General features: G+C 22.9%; 4 protein-coding genes across 7 annotated transcripts in view; 1 reads left to right on the plus strand and 3 right to left on the minus strand.

Moving 5' to 3' along the window:
- Positions 1-3044: 3044 nt before the first annotated feature.
- LOC102680721 (kinesin-like protein KIF20B) lies at positions 3045-9529 on the minus strand. The gene is made up of 17 exons (XM_006622849.2): positions 9350-9529; positions 8512-9040; positions 7814-8435; positions 7305-7732; positions 7003-7204; positions 6509-6935; positions 6055-6423; positions 5846-5972; positions 5278-5747; positions 4880-5173; positions 4759-4803; positions 4613-4696; positions 4298-4538; positions 3821-4200; positions 3577-3740; positions 3380-3503; positions 3045-3298 (listed from the first exon to the last, which is right to left on the minus strand). The coding sequence occupies exons 2-17, from the start codon at positions 9038-9040 to the stop codon at positions 3239-3241; spliced, it is 4566 nt and encodes a 1521-aa protein (XP_006622912.1). The 5' UTR covers positions 9350-9529; the 3' UTR covers positions 3045-3238.
- A 598-nt stretch (positions 9530-10127) lies between these two features.
- On the minus strand, positions 10128-13728 carry LOC102680585 (protein DENND6A). The gene is made up of 9 exons (XM_006622848.2): positions 13142-13728; positions 12733-13029; positions 12369-12641; positions 12109-12294; positions 11800-12047; positions 11530-11720; positions 11207-11475; positions 10914-11126; positions 10128-10809 (listed from the first exon to the last, which is right to left on the minus strand). The coding sequence occupies exons 2-9, from the start codon at positions 12880-12882 to the stop codon at positions 10609-10611; spliced, it is 1731 nt and encodes a 576-aa protein (XP_006622911.1). The 5' UTR covers positions 12883-13029; positions 13142-13728; the 3' UTR covers positions 10128-10608.
- Positions 13729-14950: 1222 nt separating this feature from the next.
- The window catches only part of LOC102680095 (GTP-binding protein Rit2), a 5592-nt gene continuing 783 nt past the window's right edge, over positions 14951-19759 (plus strand). The window contains exons 1-6 of one of the 3 annotated variants that reach the window (XM_031513863.1): positions 14951-15274; positions 15357-15477; positions 15546-15617; positions 15756-15829; positions 15918-16109; positions 16230-16373. In XM_031513863.1, the coding sequence (XP_031369723.1) occupies positions 15182-15274; positions 15357-15477; positions 15546-15617; positions 15756-15829; positions 15918-16109; positions 16230-16373 (696 nt within the window). In that variant the 5' untranslated portion in view covers positions 14951-15181. Of the gene's footprint in view, positions 15275-15356; positions 15478-15545; positions 15618-15755; positions 15830-15917; positions 16110-16229; positions 16579-19759 lie in introns of those variants that run through there. The other 2 variants (XM_031513861.1, XM_031513862.1) reach the window with 2 other exon arrangements.
- The window catches only part of LOC102679968 (Golgi membrane protein 1-like), a 3562-nt gene continuing 2580 nt past the window's right edge, over positions 18778-19759 (minus strand). For both annotated transcript variants that reach the window (XM_031513860.1, XM_006622842.2), the window contains 2 exons: positions 19427-19495; positions 18778-19244 (listed from right to left, as the gene is read on the minus strand). In XM_031513860.1, the coding sequence (XP_031369720.1) occupies positions 19150-19244; positions 19427-19495 (164 nt within the window). In that variant the 3' untranslated portion in view covers positions 18778-19149. The remainder of the gene's footprint in view (positions 19245-19426; positions 19496-19759) is intronic.

Raw genomic sequence — 19759 nt, forward strand, 5'->3', positions numbered from 1 at the left:
GAAGAAAGGAAAGGGGTGTTTGAAGAAGAAGACGAAAGGAGATGTTCCTCGTTTCCTCTTCTATGGGGTACTTTCCTCAACAACGCGTACGTTTGCGATCCTCGAACACGATGAAGATGAGATAAGATTTATAGAGAGAATAAAGGGGAAAAAGAGGAACATGGGAAGAAGATTGCGATGATTATAAGAATATTATTTTACCGATCGATCTCGCTTCTTTCTTAAACTTTTGTCGATATTTTTCATCCATCGATAATCCTCTGAACGGTGGACGGGTGTGCACATGAGATGATACATGCTTTTAACGCCACACTTATGTCAATTGTTAGACTCGTTTATAAGGGCGAATATATAATATTTAAAAAGAATAAAAAAAAAAGAAATTCTGAAGTTTTCCCCTTTGTAATATCGATCGTTGTATTTAATGAACAAAAAAAAAGGAATAAATAATTAAATAAAAATGTGCTACTTCTAACATTGAGCGTGTTATGTAATGTTATACAAAATGCACTGTGCTACGGAATAAATATATATATATATATGTATAAAAAAATGAATAAAATAAATGAATGGGAAAAAAAAAGGAATGCTTCTTCATCGAGTTCGAAGGATCGAGGACTATCCGAAGTGACACATTACACTGCCGTGTGCCGAAGGACACCGTTTCGAACGATTATTGTCAACTATTGGCTATATTTTTTCCCCCTAAGAGAAAAAGAAAAAAACAATTTATGATCACGTTTTTCCTTATCGTTATTCGTTGATCGTAAATATTGTTCGCCAAAAGTGAATTTGATTCGATAAAAAATCACGAATAGAAAAGAAAAAAATTGGTAAAAATCTACGCAGATTATTATTAATTATTATTATTATTACTATTATTATCAGGCGCATTTGTTAATGTTGCGTCGCTAAAGATACATTTTTTGCGTTAAAATTTGTCTAAATATTTGTTACATGTTGCAATATTTACGCTAATGTCGTTATGCGTATTTTAATATTGATACGCAGTATGTCCACATGACGGAAGGGCTCAAATTATCAATAGAATTAATTAAAGAATAAAAATGAATCGATCGATAGGAAACAAACAATTTCTCGACATGATTTTCTGCAATATGCCGTCCAATTATTTCCTCGACCTCATTGAAAAATCGAGGCGAACAATTCTCTACAACAATTCTCGTGTGTAGACCAGAAACAAATCGTGATGGATAAAGTTTAGCGTTTCGCGGCACGATATTTTATCTTCGTTAATGCTTGTTTCCTTCGTCATATGGACACTCTGTGATCGATAAAGAAATATTAAGAGATTCGATTGTTATATGATGATATATTCGAGATATAACAATATATATTGTTATATATTGTGTATAATGAACGCGATATGAAGAAAAGAAAAAAAAATGATTGAACTGTTATTATGATAAATATTGATAGAAGCGAAAGTCAAGAAACTAGAAAAGAGAAAAAAAACGATTCGTGTAAATGATTGTACGAACGTTTGTTGATTATACAACAAAAAGAAAGGGGAAAAAGTTAAAGAAAGTAAGTGTCGCATTCGAATAAACTCGTACTTCTGATCGTTTGCGTGCGCCACTATGTTGAGTCCAGATCTTTCGTCAATTCTTTTCAGACATTTTTTTAAATTATTCTTTGTCCGTACATCGATCGACTAATTCGATGTATATAAGAGTAAAAGAATAATGAAAATGTATTTAGCTTAAAAATTTGCAAAGAAGGAAAGAACCCTAAGAAAGACTTGATTCTGAGCTCAACGCTGGTTCACCGTGTGCGCGTGTTTCATTCAATTCGCTGTGAAATTTTTCATTCGCACTAGTCGTTAGGTCAATATATAATACCTATATTATATGAAATGTATATTAACGTTAAGATATCGCAATTAATCGGGCCTAAGTTCGTCGTAATATTAATGAAAGACAGAAACGCATATGTGTTATATATATATATATACATGTATATGAATATAATTAATATTATAAAGATTAAAATCTGGCAATTATGATTTTCTTTCGAAACGACACCGATATGAACGCAGAAAAAATAGGTAAATCTTGAACGTGTCTTTCATTGATAATCTTTGTGTATATTATTATATTCTATGATTCCGTTCATAGAGTGATTCTCGTGTTATATTTCTTGTATATGTAACGTATTACGAACGCCATATATAAATCACGATTTATATATACTTTTTGCCCCGACTGAGACATGAGGAAATAGATTTTCGCGAAAAGTCCTTCATTTTTTGGATAATTAGAATGGATCAGAAAACTAATATATAATAATATGAACATGTCGATAAATGAACGTCTTTCCCTTCAATGGTCAAAACAACAAAAGAAGAAAAAAAGGAAAAAAAAAGTACGAAGAGAAAATGAATCATCATGGTGTACTTCGGCAGTCCCCCTATTTCAAAACAACTATGTGAATTGTGTAATAAAAGCTATCCTATGGTACAGTGCATTCACTCATAAGAATGAACATACACCCGATACATATATAAAATGATATACATAATATACATATGAAAATAAATAAATAAGAAAAATATATATATATATATAAATATAAATATATATATATGTATATATATATATATGTTGTTGACTCCATTGAAAGTATGATAATATATTATGAATATTAATGAGAGTATAAGAAGGATAAGCATTAATTACAGAACTATTAAAAGAGAATAATTAATATAAGTGCGGAATGTAACAATAAAGGTCGTGTACCTCGTGAAAAAATAAACTATATCATAAGTAAATTGATAAGTTTTTATCTATCAATCAGAGTTCCTTTTAATATATTAAAACTCTTTATAAAAAAATATATATATAAAAAAAATTTTTTAAAAATAAAAAAAAAACTTTTGAAACCGAAAGATGTAAATATTTGGCATGTATACTAAAAAAATGTAGTATACATGTATATAGTATACAATATTAATATTATTGTTTATGGAATTATATATTTGAATTAATATTTTTATGTTCAAATGCGAATAATAAAGAACAATATTTAAAAAATACATTATTTTAATAAGATGTACAATTAAAGGATGCATAAATATTGTTTCATTATTCTTATAATATGTTATGGTGAATAAAGTAAATTCAAGTAGAAAAATCACAGAAAACATTTTGCTCGATAACATAGTTATAATGTAATATTTCTCCACAATTTATTCACTGGCAATCTATTTACAATATTTTCATTTTCGTCTAGTTCTTAAAGTTCGAGTTGTCATAGTTGGAGTGATAGTTTCTGTACTCTAAATAAACAAATGATATTTAAAATGTATAATATGAACATATATATATATATAAATTATAGAAAAATTAAAAAAAATTACCTCAAGTGGTTCTATATCTTGAAAAGATTCATCTCCTGTAACATATAATTTCTTTTTACGAGTACTTTTTTTTTTTTCCGAAACTTGTTCTGGAGGTGGCAAAATGGTACGTTTTGTACTTCGCCTAATAAAAAAATAAATTTTAATATTAATTAGTAATACGTGCAATTTTTGTACTTTATTATTATGTACTATACTTTGAATCAGAGCCAGAAAGATCGATCACTGAAATTTCATCTTGTTTCGGTGAAGACGGTGTAAATTTTTTTGGTGGTCGTCTCATTCGACGTTCTTTAAGTACTACTTCATCTTCAGACGTATTTCCACAATAGTCTCTTTCTTTCAAGTGATTCTTTGTTAACTACAAAAAAATAATTACTAAATAAAATTCTTTGAATAAATATATTATAAATATTATATTAAATTCCCTAATAAAGATACTTTTTGTTTTTGTTTTTCTAATTCTTCTTGTTGATTTTTTACTAAACTTTCATATTTTGACACCATCTCGTCTCTATTCTTCATAAATGTTTCCATTTCACGTTCCTTTTCGATTAAACTATTTTTTAATTCTTCGTTCATAATTCTTAATCTTTCATTCTCCACTTGTCTCTCTTGAGTACTTTGTTGTAAAAGATCTAATATCTTGGCATTTTGTTCGTTATGTTTAACACGAATTTCTAACTGTTCAATATATTCTAATTTTTGAGAAAGCATATTTTTCGTATCAGTTAAATCCTTTATTGTATTTTTCATTTCTATTTCCATTAATTTATCATTTCTGTCATCATTTTCGTTTTTGTTTATCATATTCTTCATTTCTGTAATAATCAAAATATAAAAATTTTAAAATTTTAATATGTTATATTATAATATAAGATATTAAATCAAATATTAACTACATCAATTAAATCAGACCTTTCTGAAGAGAAATTATTTCAGCATCTTTATCTCGCTCTTTTTCCTCTGCTTGTTCTAAACGATCTTCGAGTTCTAAAATTCTATCATGATTTTCATCTAATAATTTCTGCAGTTGATCTTTCTCAACTTGACATATTTCTAAATTTTTATTTAATTCATAAATCTTTTCCTGAAGTTCAGTTAAACTTTCAACATTATGTTCTAACTCTAATATTTTAGCAGCATGTACCTCTAAACACTAGAATTTTATTTAAAAAAATTAAATTATTGAAAAAAAAAATATAGAAATTTATATGAATTTTTTTTCAATACCTGTGATTTGATATTATTTTTTTCGGTTGCTGATGAAAGTTCTTTTTTTAAATTACTTATGGTTTCTTCATGTTCATTTTTGCACTGTAATAATAAATAGATTATATTGATATGAAAAATGATAATTTTATCAATTCATATCATACCTTTGAAATGTGAGTATCAAAATCTGCTTGTAATATATTCAATTTCTGTAAAATATAACATGTCTATAAAATGTTTAAATTTGTATAAAATATTTTTATAATATAAAGAAAAATAACATACTTCCATATATTGATTACAATCATTTTTAACAAGAGAAAGTTGTTGTTCAGTTTCATTTATTTGTTGTTCATAATTGTTAATTTTTGTTTCTAAAGAAACTTTAATATCATCAGTACTTTTTAATATTTCTTGAATTTGTATTTTATCTTTTTGTACCAAAGATAATTCTTTTTCAAGTAAATCAATCGTCTGCTTATATTTTTCTTTCTCAGCTTTGCTTACATTATTTTCTTCTAAAAGTTTATCTATTTTTTCTTTTAACAGTATCATTTCTTGATCCACTTCTCTAAGTATCTTTAAAATAAAAGAATAATCATATAGAAATAAAAAAAAAAAAAATTACATTTTATTTTTACATATTTGTTTATTATTATATTTATTATTATATTTTTACCAACCAGACATTTTTCTTCGTATTGTATCTTAATATCATCATATTTCACCATTAACTTTGCTAATTTATTTAAAATCATCTCATGATCATTAGTTTCTTCAATAAAACTTGTTTGATTAATCTTTTCTTTTTCCATATTCTCAATTGTCTGGCTACTTTTATTAATCACATCATTTTTAGATATTTCAACGCAATGTTCGTCAGATTCCATATGTACTTGACAACCTATTTCTATTGTTTCAACTTTTACTTTGTATTCTATTTTATTTTCATTTTTGATTTTACATTGTACATTATTCATTTTCAAATTATATATTTGTTCAGATATATCTTTTAATTTAATTTTAGCACATTCCAATTCTATCTTTAAACTTTGTATTTCAGTTGTACTTCGTAGTAATTTTTCTTTTAAAGTTGAATTCTCTTCATTTATTGCAATTATTTTTTCTTGTATTTGAGTATCAAATACATTTTCTGTACAATTAACAATAATTAAGTTAAAGTTAAATCATAATTAATATCATAATTTTAAATCAATATTAAAAATTTTTAATTAAAAATTGCATACATACCTGTCTGTGTATTCTTATTATTTTGATTTGAATCTACAACTATTTCTACATTAAGATCAGAAGATACTTCTTTTATAGCAATATCTTGATCTTTATTTATTGAACACTCATAAGATTTTTTATAATCCTATAAAATAAAGATTTATTAGATTTGAATAAGAAAAGTAGTTTTACATATTTAAAATAGTATTGAATAATTAATAACATACATCATTTTCATATTCTAAATTTTGTTTCATATTTTTTTTAATATCAATTGTTTTTTTCAATAATTCAAATTCATCGAACAGCAATAATTTTTCATTCTCCAATTTATTTATTTGTTCTTGCATTTTATTTTCATAATCCAATATTTTTTTATTTTGATTATCCAATTTTTCTTCTAATTGATCAATTATTTTAATTTTTTCTGATAAACACATATTAATATGTGTAAGATTTGCTTCTAAGTCATCTATTGTTTCTTGTTTTTCAAATAATTCCTCTTTTTGCTCTTTAATTTCATATTCTTTTTCTCTCATTTCAGTAGTAATAGAAATATAATCTTCTTTTGCTTCATTTAAAAATACTTTAAGTTTCTGAAACAATATAATTATATAATAAAAAAGATATATATCATGTAAATTATAAATATATTATCTCTATAATAATTATCATAAATACCTTAACTTGTTCCTGTTTTGCAAATAATTGAGATTTTAATTCCTCTATGTAATAATTTGTGTTTTCATCGGAGCAAATATCTTGCTGAGCTGCATTTAATAAATTTTTTATATTTTTTAGATCTTCTTTTGTTAAAGCGAGTTCAAATGTTGCGTTATTTTTTTCAACCATTAGAGTTTGATTTGTTTCTTTAAGTTCTTTCATATCAATCTTTAAAGAAACAACTTTTGACTTTAAATGTGAGTTTTTTATCTCTAGTTCTTCAATACTTCTTGAATAATCATCTGAATTATTAATACCAAGAGATGAACGTCTTCTTTTGCGACAACTAAGTTGATCTAATTTTTGTTTATAAAACTCTTCAACTTGTTTTACAGACCATTGAAGTACATCTTCTTGTTGCTGTTCTACATCTTTTATATGATTCCTAAATTACATATCATTATATTTAAATAAAAATCTTATAAAAAACAAAACAAAAATTTAATACATACTTCCATTCTATTTCAAGTTTTTTCATCATAGATGTATAAGTATCAGCCATTTCTTGACGTATTTGGAGATCACGAGTTAATGCAGAACTTTTTAAAACGGAAATTTCTTTCTTCAATCTCTCGTTTTCATTCATTAATTCATCATATTTTTCAAATCGAACATAATCAGATGTACTAATATCATCAACTGTGTTTTGCCATTCTATAAAAATAATATAAATTATGATATTGTATAATACATATATACATAAAATTATAAATTATATTATAAATCAAAATTAATTAAAAAATGGAAAACATACCTTCACTTTCCAATTCTGTAGCATCCCAATCAGTTACTGTTTTTATGCTTTGTGTAACTATTTGTGAAAATCTTGATTTATTTTTATGTACTTTTTCCTTTTCTATAACTATTTTCTTTGCAATTGCAGAAAAATTGAGTACATTTTGCGTTTCTATGTATAAATTTGGAATAGGATTGATATTTACTATTAAAACTATATGTTCTTTACCCGATAATGCTTTTTGAAACAACCTTGTTAATTTTGATTCTCTAAATGGCCCGATATGTTCTATTTTTTGTTTTGATAATTGTCCTTCATGAATACTTTTTAAACATCTTCCTAATACTAGCAAACTTGTATTAATATTTTGTGCTTCTTTTAATCTATCTCCAATATTTAATGTTTTTTTTAATCTCTCTGAACCAGCCAAATCACAAAATGCAAACCTATTTAAATAAAAACAAATAATAAAAAAAATAATAAATAGATAATAAAAAAAGAAAAGTATAAATGTACATTTTACATACGTGCTAACTTCAACAGAAGTGGGATCATTTTCAACATAATATTTTAATAATTTAATAGTAAATATGCAATGAGATCTTGAACTTCTTGCATTTAAAGCAGTCGCAGCTACTTTCAAATTATATTGTCCTGCCATTAAAACTTGATAAGCTTCAGAACCAGAATGTACACAAACAGCTTTTAAGCCTTTAATAAATGCTCTTCCTTGGCTATCTGTTGCTAATTTAAGAGGTGTTCTTTTTTTTTGACACTCATTTGATAAAAGATCATATACAATTTCATTATAAATTTCAGCAAATGAAACCCAAATAGAATAATGTGCATCAATACATTGGCTTGGTCTATTAGGTGACTCTTCTTGTAACAATTTTTGCATTTCTTTATAAGTATTAATATATTGATATTTATCTACAGAAGCAAATGTTAATAATTTGGTTTTTATCTCTAATTCTTGTGCACGTTCAAGAGGATCCAAAATAACAACATCACAGTGATTTACAGGTTTGTAAAAAGGAGTAGATTTTGGTGTAATATTTGAAAAAACAAATTCTAAACATCTTGGTATTATTCCAGGGGATGTAGTAGTTCCTTGTAATGTATAAGATTTCCCTGAATTTGTAGTACCTATAATAATATTACATTAGAATAATTTAAAATATTTATATCATTATATATTAATATATATTTTAGTTAAATTTACCATAAGTCATAATAGTAGAATTCTGTCCACTTAAAAAATCTATCATTTGCTGCTTCACAGCTTGTTCAAATAATTCTAATTGAGTAATTTCTGGCCCAAAAGTTTTAGTAAATGTAAATTTTCTACATACAATATCAGTACTATTGGATTTTTTAATACAACTAGTATTTTGATCTAAAGTTGGCAATCTTGTAAATAATGTTGTTGAATTGATTATTTTATATGCATCCTGTTGTTCTTGTGATAATTTTAACTTCTTAGGATATGGTTTCATTCGTAAATATACTTTAACAGTTTGTAAATTTTCTGATTCTGAATTTACAGAACCATTTTCTATAATATAATTGCATTCTTCAGATTCATTTTCATATACAGAAAGTAAATTTTTTTTAGTATCTTTTGAGACACAAGGTCTTTGTCCATAGGCTAATATACTTGGATCTCTTCCAAATAAATATGACATCTCATCTTGGGGATTATTATTATAAGAAGGTCTAATAGAATCTAATGTATTTTCTAATGTATTCATCTATAAATATTTAATGAATATATTATTTTTTATATTTTAATCATAATATAAAGAAAAAAAAATTAAAGTTTGTTTATATCTTTTTATAATAAAATTTTCAATTAATTACATGACAAAAAATAAAATATCTTTACAAATATTAAATTATATATAAATAAAATTTTTATACAAATATTATTTAAATTTTATAAAGTAAAAAAAAAACTTAAATTTCTTTTATTATTATGTACGTCTAAAAACAAACTATGTTTTTGAATACTGAATTTCTTATAATAAACTGATAACCTGTTGTCAGTTTTAAATACATACCTTTTACTTTAAATCTATAATAGTTATTCATAAAACATTAGATTAATAATTACTTTAACTTAGCTATATGAAAATTTCAATAATTAAATCAAAATAAACATTCACGCACATTTCTTTCGCAGGAAGTTCACATAAACTCATAGCAAACGGTTAGTAGCTTATTTTGAAATCTTACATTAAAAATGCTTTCTGCTGATTGGTAGATTATTCAATAAACGTATTATTACCGCGCTTAACATGTAACCAATAAAAATCGAAGAATAGATTTATCTACCAATAAGAATGAATGTATAAAACTAAATTCTGATTTGTGAAACATAATTATCTGTATTAAAGTTATTACACATTTAGGAAATTAAAACTTACTTAACAAAAAAATATCATTTACAAAAATAATTTCATATTTATAAAAATTAATTATAGAAAATTAAATATGTATTAATATCATAGTATGCTATTTACATATTTTTTTATATTCTTTTTTTTATTTATATTCTTTAATCTAAAAATTAATAATAATAATAACACCAAAGTATTAAAATAAATCTTTATTATATTTTGTCATTCATATCAATATTTACAGATCTCAAATTAAATACATATATACATGTAACAGATTAATATTCTTTCTTCTGTTACATTTACATATGATTAGAATTTACATTTTTTGAAATGAAAATATTTTTTTTTTGGACATTCAAAATGGGAGTCCAAAATTATTAAAAATTATTTAAATACATACAATACAATAAGAAAAATTTTTATAATATAACACGTATAAATTATAAAATATTATGAAACAACATAATCATTTATAAAAAAAAAAAAAGTACCATGAATATATCTAACATTTTATTCATGTAGGAATAATAATATGAGTTATTATTCATAAGTCTTTAGTTGCACCTATGGAATATTTCACGCACCATTATTGACTTTTATATCACGTTTCATGTTACATATAAAAAGAATATATGGTCCTGTAATATCCGTCTTGGAGTATTTAATCATTTAAATAAAAAAATGAAATCACAAATAAAAATAAATTATTTTTTTAAAAATGCAAAACATAATTATTTTCCTATATTTTTTTGCCTTTTATATGTTCTATATATTTTTATCAATATTATTTTCTTTCAATTCAATTGTTAATTATTTAGAGAGCAATTTTAAGAAATATTTTTGACCTAAATCTTTCATTAAATTGATGACTTAAATAGCGATTACCGTATTTTAAAATTAATACGATAATCGTAATGTCAAGATTCATGATTCAAAATATCTTTCAAATCATCTGGTAAGGTATGTGTGATGTCATTTATTCTTTCTTGAAGCTTTTCTCTTACAGAATTTCCTATAGGTACTTCATCAATATAAGTTTTTTCTAATTTCTGTCGAATTCTAAGAATCATATCTACTAATTCTACCTCTTGTTTTCCTTGTACCCAAGTTTTTAAATCCTATAAATAATGATAATAATTTACTTAAAAAATTAAAAAATAAATATAAAAATTTTAAGGAAAATAGAACGAAATTTCATATATTTATATAATTTATAATTTACCGCTTGTGATAATGCCTCAAGTTGTATGACTTGTAATTTTTGTGATAATTCTGTGTATCTAGTATGAAACCAACCAGAAAAGTTAGGTGAACGAAAAAATCGTCGATACAATCCAACCCAATCTCCTTTTATACCAGTAGTTAATTGTGGTCCAGCGCTACTTAAAGTAGCTAAAAAATCATCTGGATTAAATAATTCAGGTATGGGTGTAGCCTAAAATAATTATAATTAATATATATTATTCAAATTTTTCAGAATATAAAACAAAACAAAAAAAAAAAGATAATAATTACTTTAAAAGGTGATATGTCCTTTTGTAGTGGCATAAGACTTGCAATATATCTTTCAAGAGGTATCATAAAACTTTCAGTCAATTCTATTAAGTGACGTTTTAAAAGAGCTGTTTGTGCTTCTCCTGGTCTTTTTGTTTGTATACCTCTAAATAATTTCTTCAATATAGTTTTGTCTTTCTGAAGGAAAGGTTTATATTGTGTATAAACTCCTGGTTTTGAATCTAATACTTTAAGATTCTCCGATTTTTTTATTTTGTATCTTTGATTCTCTAAAATATAATAAATTTATATACTCTATTCCTACATTATTTTATAAAACTCACCATTATTAATTCCATTACTTATTCTTATAATATGAGGCCAATGTTGAAGAGTTTTGGCAAAAAATGGATTAGTTACACCTAATATTACAGCAGGTGGTGATGGAGCATCTGTAGTATATTCTTTGAATTCAGAATCATGAATTGTAAAATAAGGTCGATGATCAGCACAATATTTTAATGGTGCAATCATTCTATAAAATATTAAATTTTTATTTTTTTTCTTTTTATAATTATTTTATAATTATTTTTAAAATATAATAAAATACTTACGCAACAAGTGCTTGGACCATTTCAGAACAACCAGTAGGTGAACTAGCCATAACAACAATTGGTTCACTAAGTAATACTAATTCCCATAATAAATGTACATAACTTACAACACTAGCTAAACTTCTAAACATATCTCCTTCATAGGCAGATGTTAAAATTAGTCTTCGTGTTGCATGAAAATTTGGCGCATGATCCATGGCAGCAATTGTAGGTGCAGTTGCTTTATAATTTTGATTTGGGATATAAGTCTAAAATGAATATCACCATATTTTCATAATGAATAAAATTAAATTATTGAAATTTTTCTACCTGAAATAAAACACCTATAAGTGGTAAATGTACTATTTGGCCAGGGGTTGGAGATGGCCATTGGTCAATTTCTCTTATAATAGCTTCCATCACTGTATTGCCCATTTCAAAAAATTCAGGTGCAATTAAAGCACATAATTCACCAAAGAGATTCACAAATGGCAGTTTTGTAATTATAACAATACTCTAATATATATAAATAAAATTATTAAAATTTAAAATCTTGCATTTATATCTTTATCTTATTATATATTATAAACCTTTTGAAAATATCCTCTTGGAAGAGATTTATCTTTTACTTGACGGAAATATACATAACCCCAATAATAATCTTTATCACATTGTAAAAATGGAGGAGATTTTCTATCATATTCTTTTAAGGCTTTAGTCTCTTGAAGTATAGCTCCATTTTGTCTTATTCTGACATGATATTGTGTATCTCCCATGCAACCAGAATTAGAGTCAGGAAAAGCAAGATAACAAATATTAGATCTTTCTTGTTCAGATAATTTGATATGAGATGGATATATAGCCTATAATAAAAAAAATATTATTAGAAATAATAAAATATTTATAGATTAAAAATATTATATTAAAAATTAAATATAAAATATGATAAAATACCTCTATAGCTTGGCCTAATTCAAGATCAAAAGTAACAATGCATATACAATGTATCCAATTATGAAAACATTCCCATTTCCCATAAATCATTTCTTCTTTACTATTTATTTTATCCATCCTTTTAGTTTTTGAACAAGAGGCAACTGACATTTTAGGATTTGATTAATATAACCATATGCATATGATAAAGATCATGTCACTTGATATCTTGTTAAATAACAATTTTTAACAATTTTTATTCAACTTATAACTTAATGTATATAAAGCTATGTAATTCCTATAAAGGAATTTAAATATCTGAAAAATAATAAAATTATGTTAAAATATATTTTATATCCTTTTTTAAAAAAATATGTAATATTATTATTACTATATTCTATAATATGTTAATTTAAAAATAAAAACTTACAGTTTTGTTATACATTCTGTAAATTTAAATTAAAATTTTCTTTTTGATAATTTTTTTTTAATTTTAATAATTTCATAATTATTTTTAACTTCCATATATATATTTTTACCCTGTTTAATGATATTTAAAACATTTAATTCATTTTTAAACTATGTTTATTATCATTGAATATAGGGAGCAAAATGTCAGGGAAAAATATTAATTGAAGAATCAAAAAACTCAAAAACACGAGAGTTATTATGTACACTTATTTCATTATTATTTACTATTTACACACAATTGTTAAAATGACCACGTGTTTTTCATCTTGTGATAATAATAATCTGTCAAACATTTTAGTTGAGTTTTGAAAATAATGGCATAGAAAGGAAAATTTTTATGAATAATGTTTACACCAGTACTTTTTTTCACTGAAAGTATCTGCGTATGTATGTATTCAATATTCTGTCTCGCTTTATTAGAGAAAGTCTTCATAATGCTCAGTGTCTATAACAATATTTCTATAACCTCTGAAACCTATCATATAAGTATTTTGAAAAATTTTATTTGAACACGTCAATCTTCTCAAATAACATCAGATCAAAAAATACTATATATATATACATATATATAAATGTATATATATATATATATATATATGTATATATATATATATATTGCAATCAGTGCAATTATACCTCGTACTTTGGTCACGAGAAATTTGCTTATTACTCTATTCTTCTAATATATACATATTAAGTCGTAGATATACTAATGTTTTATTAGCTTAAATCATGAATTTATTTATATACAAATTATAACATATATCGAACTTATTAATCATAAAATTTATTAAAAATATTAATAAATTTAAAAATATTAATAAAAATAAGCATAATTTTTATATGCATATATTTCTGTATACATCATATTTTATTTTTATAAAAATATTAAAAAGATTTAATACTAAATACTAAAAAATGATATATCTTTTATTATCATTCATTTTATACATATGTTTAATTTTTGTATAATAAAAAATTTATATTTAATAAATTTAATTATTAATATATAATTTATATTATAAATAATTTTAATATATTTAAAGAAAAAGTATAAAATAAGATTATCATAAGAAATGTGCAAATAAAAATTTTAACATTCTATAATTCTATTTGTACGAATAAATTTCGTTTCGATATAGAATAAAATAATAATAATTAGTTAAATCAATTAATTTTTGTATATTATTATATAAAATAAGTAATTTATATAGATGTTCATATATTATTCTATACATAATTCTATTCTATATGAATTGCTATATTATTTTATGTTGATTAAAATTTATGATTTAACATAATTCCAATGGACACATGTATATATGTATTTTTATATATCTATATATACATGTAGATTATATAAAAAATTTTTCATAATTGAATTTCATTAACAATAATTATAATTCAAAACAATAATAAAAGCCATTAATAAATATGATGTAGTCGAATAAAAATAAATTTGTTCTATAATAACTTAGGTTATTATAAATTATAATTATTTTAATTTATTAATATATTTATATATTCTTTTTATTTTTCAATTTTAATTTATAATATATTCAGATATACTATATATATTATAAAAATTTAAAATCCATTGATAAAATATAACATAAAAATATTTATTGTATTTGTTTATATTGCTTAATATATTAATCAAATTTTATTAAAAATTGAAGTTTTTATAATAAATAACGCTTTCTTTTTTAAATTACTCTTATTATTAAAAAATAATCAGTAAAGTTAGATATATATACGTATATGTACTTATGTATAAACAGATCTATTATACTAACAATAGAGCAAATGGATACGCCCCTGAATGCACAATTGCGCGCGTGCTTAATCTTTGCGACTGTCATATTCTGTCAAGCTCGGTGAACTTATGATCTTCAGTCATGCTAAATCTAATTGAAAAAACATAAATTTTAGCTATTAAGTATTATTTGGTGAAGTTCAGAGCTATTACAAAAAAAGTGGCTTGCAATCGTGATCAAACATGTATCGTATCTGTTCCGATCTCATAGCCGATACGGGTGTGTCTATACGCGTGTTCCAATACGTGACCAAGTATGTCAGTCAGTTGGTAAAAGTACGAGTTTGTTATAATCGTAGCAAACATTAAGTTATCGGTAAACAAAAATTTTTTAACGATGTCAGCTGGCATCCTGCAGGATAAGAGTGTAGCCTTGAACGGCAAGAATGATGTACCGGTAGTCTCGCAACCTACTACTAGGTGTGGAGTTAGAGTTTACAAAATTGTTATTTTGGGTGATGGTGGTGTTGGTAAATCAGGTAATATAATTTATATTATATCATTTATTTAGAAAAGAAAAATATATTATATTATATGTATATTACAGAAATGATTTTTTCAGCGGTCACATTACAATTTGTCAGTCATAGTTTTCTTGATTATCATGATCCAACCATAGGTAAGAATTTGTTTCATATATTGCAATAATAATAGAAATGTTTAAAAACTTATTTATAAAATTATTTTCTTAGTTTCTTAGTAGTTTCTTTTTAGTTTTTGGAATAATATGTCATTTAATGTCCTTTATTATTGACAGAGGATTCATATCAACAACAAGCAGTTATTGATGGTGAAGCTGCACTTTTAGATATATTGGATACAGCAGGACAGGTTAGAATCTTATTGATTTAAGAAAAAAAATCATGATTTTATAAAAAATCATATTAATCATATATATATTATAATTTTATATATATAGGTGGAATTTACAGCTATGCGTGACCAATACATGAGATGTGGAGAAGGTTTTATGATATGTTATTCTGTAACTGATAGACATAGTTTTCAGGAAGCTTTAGAATATCGAAAATTAATAACACGTGTGAGAGCTAATGAAGATATACCATTGGTATTGGTTGGCAATAAATTTGATTTACAACATCAACGAAAGGTAAGTTATTAGTTTTTTATTTACATTAGTTTTTATCTTAGCTAGAATTCATTGATTTTTTTAATATAATAAACGTTAACATTAATGTAATAAACATTTTTAATGTAATAAACAACATAGGTAACTACAGAAGAAGGAAAAGCACTTGCTGAGCAACTTGGTTGTCCCTTTTATGAAACATCTGCAGCTCTTAGACAATTCATAGATGATGCATTTTATTCATTAGTCAGACAAATTCGAGCTAAAGAGAGATCAAGAAATTCAGTACGTAAACATAGTCGTTGGTGGCGACTTCGTTCTATACTTGCCTTTATTTTTAGGAGAAAACAAAGGCATGTTAACAATCATCATTACTCTCCTTAAATTGAACTATTTTAATAAATATCTTTTTGATAGCGTTTATCTTAAATTAACAAAACGTGGCATAAATAGTTTAAAGTTTTACAAATACACAACGAACAAAATTTTTTATGATTCGTTTAGATTTCATAATAGTCTCTTAATCTAAGGATTGATTCTATAACATCTCACTGCCTTATCTTTAACCCCATTATATTTTCAATGTAGTAATGGAGACATGAAATATAGATTATAATTCATCATTTTTATTATAAATATTATTATAAATATTGCAATAATATCTTTTATTAAATTTAATTATTTTTAATATTTAAAAAAATATAAAATGAAATATAAATAATAAAAATATTATATTTTACGAAAAATTTTTAATATAAAACTAATAAATTATCTATAATTCTGTCTCCAATTTCTTCATTATTATTTATTAAAAAAATTTTTAATATTCTTTAAAATATGTTATTATTAAAAACAATAATTAATTTATTATAATTCAATATCTAATCTACCTTAAAAGTATTCTACTTTTGTTTTCTTAAATTAATGTAATTATAATAATCATTTTTCTTTGATTTAAATTCTAATTACTAATTTACAATTTATTTAATATGACCAAAGAATTTAATATTTCATGTTAAAACAAAATGAAATATTAAATAAAGATCTTGTAAATGCAGAATATACTATATATGTGAGATGAATGGAAAGCTTTATAATGCTAAATAATTGTTGAATTAATGAATTAGAATATTAATAAGTAAAATTTATTTATACTAATTTAAATTTTGCAAAAATAGAAATTATGAATTATTTTATATTGAATTACATTATTACAAAGAGAGAATATACGAAAGTTATAATAATTTGTAAAGTTTAAACATGTTACATATTTAAAATTTGCATAAAGTTTCCAATCAAAAAAGAATATATAAATATATTTTTATGTTTAAAAATTAAAGAAATAATACTAACATGCATTATAAATCTATAAATTTTATGTTTATAAATTATTATTATTATTATTAATTATTAATACTTTTAAAACGGCTCCTAAGAAATTTTTAAAATTATACATCTAATAGATTCTATTTTTGTGTCTTAATATTTATTAATTTTTGAAGTTTTTAATTTATGCAGCTTGAGAATACGTGATTTTTTTTTTTTAGAATATGTATATCATAGATCGATTAAGTAATTAATAGAATATACTTTATATAGTTTATATAGTTGCCAGATAATAGAACAAAACTATAATGGCAAAAGTCAGTACATAAAAAATGTTATTAAATGTAAGTTTATATACTAAATGTCTAGTCGTTACTTAATGTTTCCTAGTCAAGTTTTGCATTTTGTTAAACATGCAATAATTTACAGTTCACAAATGCAATTATGAATTTTGATTACATATAGTTTAATGTGATCATTTATATTTATCATATCTTCGAAATATTTATACATGTTGGTATTATATTTGTTACAACATTTTATAAACAGTTTACTAATAAAAAAAATCTGAATATTAATATTTAATCTATTTTAATAGTTAATATAATAATTTTGATTTTTATTTTATAGTAATAAGTACAAAGTATTATTGTCAAAGCTGATAATTAATTATCAATATATCAATAATAATTTTGTCCTAATACAGTAGAAAGTATTAATAAATAAAAATTAATACATAGCGATTCAAAATACAATATGAAATTTATGTAATATATGAAACATGTAAAATGTGTTTAATCTTCTTTTATTATTTTTCATAATAATAATAAGAGATTGTATGTAATTCTATGTAATATATTATTTCTTTTTATATTTAAACTAAGTATATCTATATACATATAAAAATGAAATTTTTAAAATTAACAACGATGGAAAACAATTTATATATTCATTCATCGTTCATACAATATATTACATATAAATTAAATAAATAAATGTTAATTAAAAAATACAAAAGAAACACATTTTACAGTGACAATACAATAAAATAATTAAATGAAATGTAAATTTATGATGTACTAACAAAAAAATTTAAATAGAAAAAAATTTTTAAAAACGCACATATGATACGCATGCTCATTTTAAAATTGAGCAATAAATTTGATATAATTGAAGTAAAGTACTGAAGTAATTGAAATAATATGTATGAATTGTAATTTTAACAAACTAATTGGAGATATTAAAAAATTGTAATTGTAATCTAAAATATATAATTTTACTATAATAATTGATATTATATAATATAATTTGCATAGATATTTTCAATTTTCATATTTTACACGAAAATTAAATAAATACAAAGTAGGATATTAAAAACATTTATTTTATTTATTTACATTCAATTTGATAAAAAAATTTAATAATAATATAATGAACAAAATTAAAAATTTATATATATAATATTCTATAATAATTGGAATAAATTAATATTTATATAATCTTAGAAATCCTTTCCTATTTTGTTAAAAAATATATATTTTGTTTTTTATAATTGCACTATAAAAGATTGCAAATTATTTTCAAATTTCTATTATTACTTATAAATTAATGATTATAACTATACAAAAGATTCAAAACATTTCTTGTTTTGAAAATATTTATAATTTAATTATATTTAATAAATGATCGACATATTTTTTATTCATTGTATGAAATATTTTTTAATTATTCATTATCAGTCTCCATTGAGTCTTCCATTTGATGTATGTTGATCTCTCCCACTTTCTATTACATTGCTATCTGTTCCTCTATTTCCTGTTTTACTAATTTCTATATAAAAAAAATTACAATAAAAATAAAATAATTTAAATTTTTTATTATTTAAAAAACAAGTTACATATATTGTACATTTATTAAAAATTTTTTACTTTGTTGCATGATAAATGATAAGAAATAAGTTATAATGATTATATTATAATATGTAATATGATTAAATTATAATAAATACTTACCAGGATCTGGATTGTCATCCATATCTCCATTTGAATCATTATTCTTTTGGATTTTTGAGTTTATCTGAACTGAAAAAAAGTCATATAAACTATTACTATTCTAATATAAAATAATAAAAAACATTTATGAGAATTTGTAATATCCATATATTCTACAAAATGTTATTTGCTAGTAGATAGAACATTTTAATAATTTTTGCATTAGTGAACCCTCTCCAATTAGTTTATATATGTATATATGTTATATTATATTACATTATAAATATATATATATATATATATATATATTAGTTATTTATAATATATATTAAATCTAAATAATAAATTAAAATA

The sequence above is a fragment of the Apis dorsata genome, unplaced genomic scaffold, assembly GCF_000469605.1.
Source record: "Apis dorsata unplaced genomic scaffold, Apis dorsata 1.3 scaffold_779, whole genome shotgun sequence".
In the NCBI taxonomy this organism is placed as follows: Eukaryota; Metazoa; Arthropoda; class Insecta; order Hymenoptera; family Apidae; genus Apis; species Apis dorsata.